The 2,500-nt window shown below is 40.6% G+C and overlaps 1 protein-coding gene across 1 annotated transcript in view; it reads right to left on the bottom strand.

Moving 5' to 3' along the window:
- Positions 1–2,241, bottom strand: part of txk (TXK tyrosine kinase) — a gene marked incomplete at its 5' end in the record, with an annotated part of 12,229 nt that extends 9,988 nt beyond the window's left edge. Inside the window, 3 exons of the mRNA XM_071546058.1 lie at positions 596–675; positions 1,593–1,647; positions 2,182–2,241. Coding sequence (XP_071402159.1) covers positions 596–675; positions 1,593–1,647; positions 2,182–2,241 — 195 coding nt within the window. The remainder of the gene's footprint in view (positions 1–595; positions 676–1,592; positions 1,648–2,181) is intronic.
- Positions 2,242–2,500: the final 259 nt, after the last annotated feature.

Below are 2,500 nucleotides of genomic sequence, written 5' to 3'. Positions count from 1 at the left end.
CAAACGGCTCGTTTAGAGGCTTTTCTAATATGGATTGTGTGGATTTAGTTTTGATACTTTCACCATGTTTAGATAGACCATCCAACTCCTTTATAATCAAAGAGGCAAGGGGAGTCCTGCTTTACACCATATGGCAGTGGTTCTCAACGTGGGGTCCGGGGACCACCGGGGGTCCTTGAGGGGGTTCCAGGGGGTCCCCAGCAAATTGATGAATTGTTAAACTTTAGCATTATTGCATTTACAAGAAATGAACACAATTAGAAAATGTAGAATGACTGTTCTGATCATAGTTTCTCTGTTATCTCTCTACCTACAATACAGATATTCATGGAGTTCTGGACAAAATCATATCTAAAAATAAAAATATGCTAAGATTTGGGTCTGAGAGACAGAACCTCATCAAATGGGGGTCCGTGGCCCTAATGTGGACTAAATTAGGGGTCCTTGATATGAAAAAGGTTGAGAATCACTGCCATATAGGACCTTTTAAAATGAATTTATTACAAGCTTCTGCCAGAAGTCTGCAGCAAGTCCAGTGTTTTTTTTTGGCAGGAACAGTTTGGGGATTCAGACCAGACCAGATGTGGAGACTCACCCTAAGGTCTTGGTGTAGACGGAGACGGTGTAGACTCCCTGCTGGCTGGACTCCCTCACCATGAACCCCCCCTCTTTGTCCTGCACACAACATCACATTCAGGAGATTCAACCACAATCACTTTCATTGACAACTAGTCAAAACAAAAGGGGCCCCCAAAGCTGTGGGAGGGGCCCCTAAACTGGACTAAAATCCCCTTTAGTGGTCCTCAAGAGTGTGTTTATACATGTTTGATACTTTTTTTTATTTCACAATGCTCTGGTTTTGAAACAGGGTTTGGTTGAAATCTACAAAACTGCAAACAAAAAAACTCAAAAATAAAAAACATTGGAGCACGCAGTATTAACAGACAACAGACAGACAGACAGACAGAGAGAGAGAGACAACAGACAGACAGACAGATAGAGAGACAGACAGACAGACAGACAGACAGACAGACAGACAGACAACAGACAGACAGACAGACAGACAGACAACAGACAGAAGAACAGACAGACAGACAACAGACAGACAGACAGACAGACAGACAGACAGACAACAGACAGACAGACAACAGACAGACAGAGAGAGAGAGAGACAACAGACAGACAGACAGATAGAGAGACAGACAGACAGACAACAGACAGACAGACAGACAGACAGACAACAGACAGACAGACAGACAACAGACAGACAGACAACAGACAGAAGAACAGACAGACAGACAACAGACAGACAGACAGACAGACAGACAGACAGACAGACAGACAGACAGACAACATACAGACAGACAGACAGACAGACAGACAGACAGACAGACAGACAACAGACAGACAGACAGACAACAGACAGACAACAGACAGACAACAGACAGACAGACAACAGACAGACAACAGACAGACAGACAGACAGACAGACAGACAGACAGACAGACAGACAGACAGACAACATACAGACAGACAGACAGACAGACAACAGACAGACAGACAGACAGACAGACAGACAGACAGACAGGTACCTCCTGTCTCAGCAGCAGTTCAGCTTCTGTCCTGGTGATGTTCTTGCAGTACCACCTCAAGAAAGAAAAAGTACATTTAGGTCCCATTTTATAGGAATTACAACTGTTCCTCAATCTATACACAAACATGATCAAAGACGTTTTACGCAGACGTTGTTAGAATGTGCTTTTATTTGAGTGGTTCAGTTTAAGGTTCTTTAAAATGCTCCAGTGTATTTTTCTCTTATAGCTGCTGTTCAAGAACTATATATAATGCTTGGCGGAAGAATAACATCAAATTATTGTCATTGTTTAATTGTTATTGATTAAAAAGAAAAAGGTTTATTCAATATTTGCATGTTTTTTTTTTCATTACAAGATGTGTAACAGCTATTTTAGAAAAGATAAACAACGTCAAGGTGAACAAAACGCCGGACAACGCCTCTCAGACACTTAAAGTACAGCGTCAAATGGTCTAATAATAATAATAATAATAATCATAATAATAATAATGATATCAATAATACTGGTTTATGCTCCAGTTTCCACCAAGAAAATACAACAAACTGTCCAACCTGAACTGATCTGTAGAACAAGAGCCCGAACTCACCGGTTTGCCTCGATCCTGTTCTTCTCTGTCACGTAGTTACTGGGGATGAAGCCTTTACTCCTGATCCACAGTGGAAACAAGACAATCGAAATCTCAGAAAAAAATTAAAACTGCTAAAATATAGGAGGAAGAAGAAGAAGAGGGAGCAGAAGAAGAGAAACAAGAAGAGGAGGACGATACGAAGGAATGGATGTTTACAGGCATCTGCTAATAAAAACAGAAAAGAAAACAAAAGAATAACAATAAGAAGGACAAGAAGAGGAAACTGAAATTACATATAGGCATCTTACAGGTATAATAAAACAAATAAATAAATGAT

This window comes from Centroberyx affinis, unplaced genomic scaffold (assembly GCF_046629955.1).
Source record: "Centroberyx affinis isolate AG114_WGS23_722 - 3 ecotype Tasmania unplaced genomic scaffold, CSIRO-AGI_Caff_v1 ptg005101l_1, whole genome shotgun sequence".
Classification (NCBI taxonomy): Eukaryota; Metazoa; Chordata; class Actinopteri; order Beryciformes; family Berycidae; genus Centroberyx; species Centroberyx affinis.
This window is presented reverse-complemented; position numbering and strand designations above follow the sequence as displayed.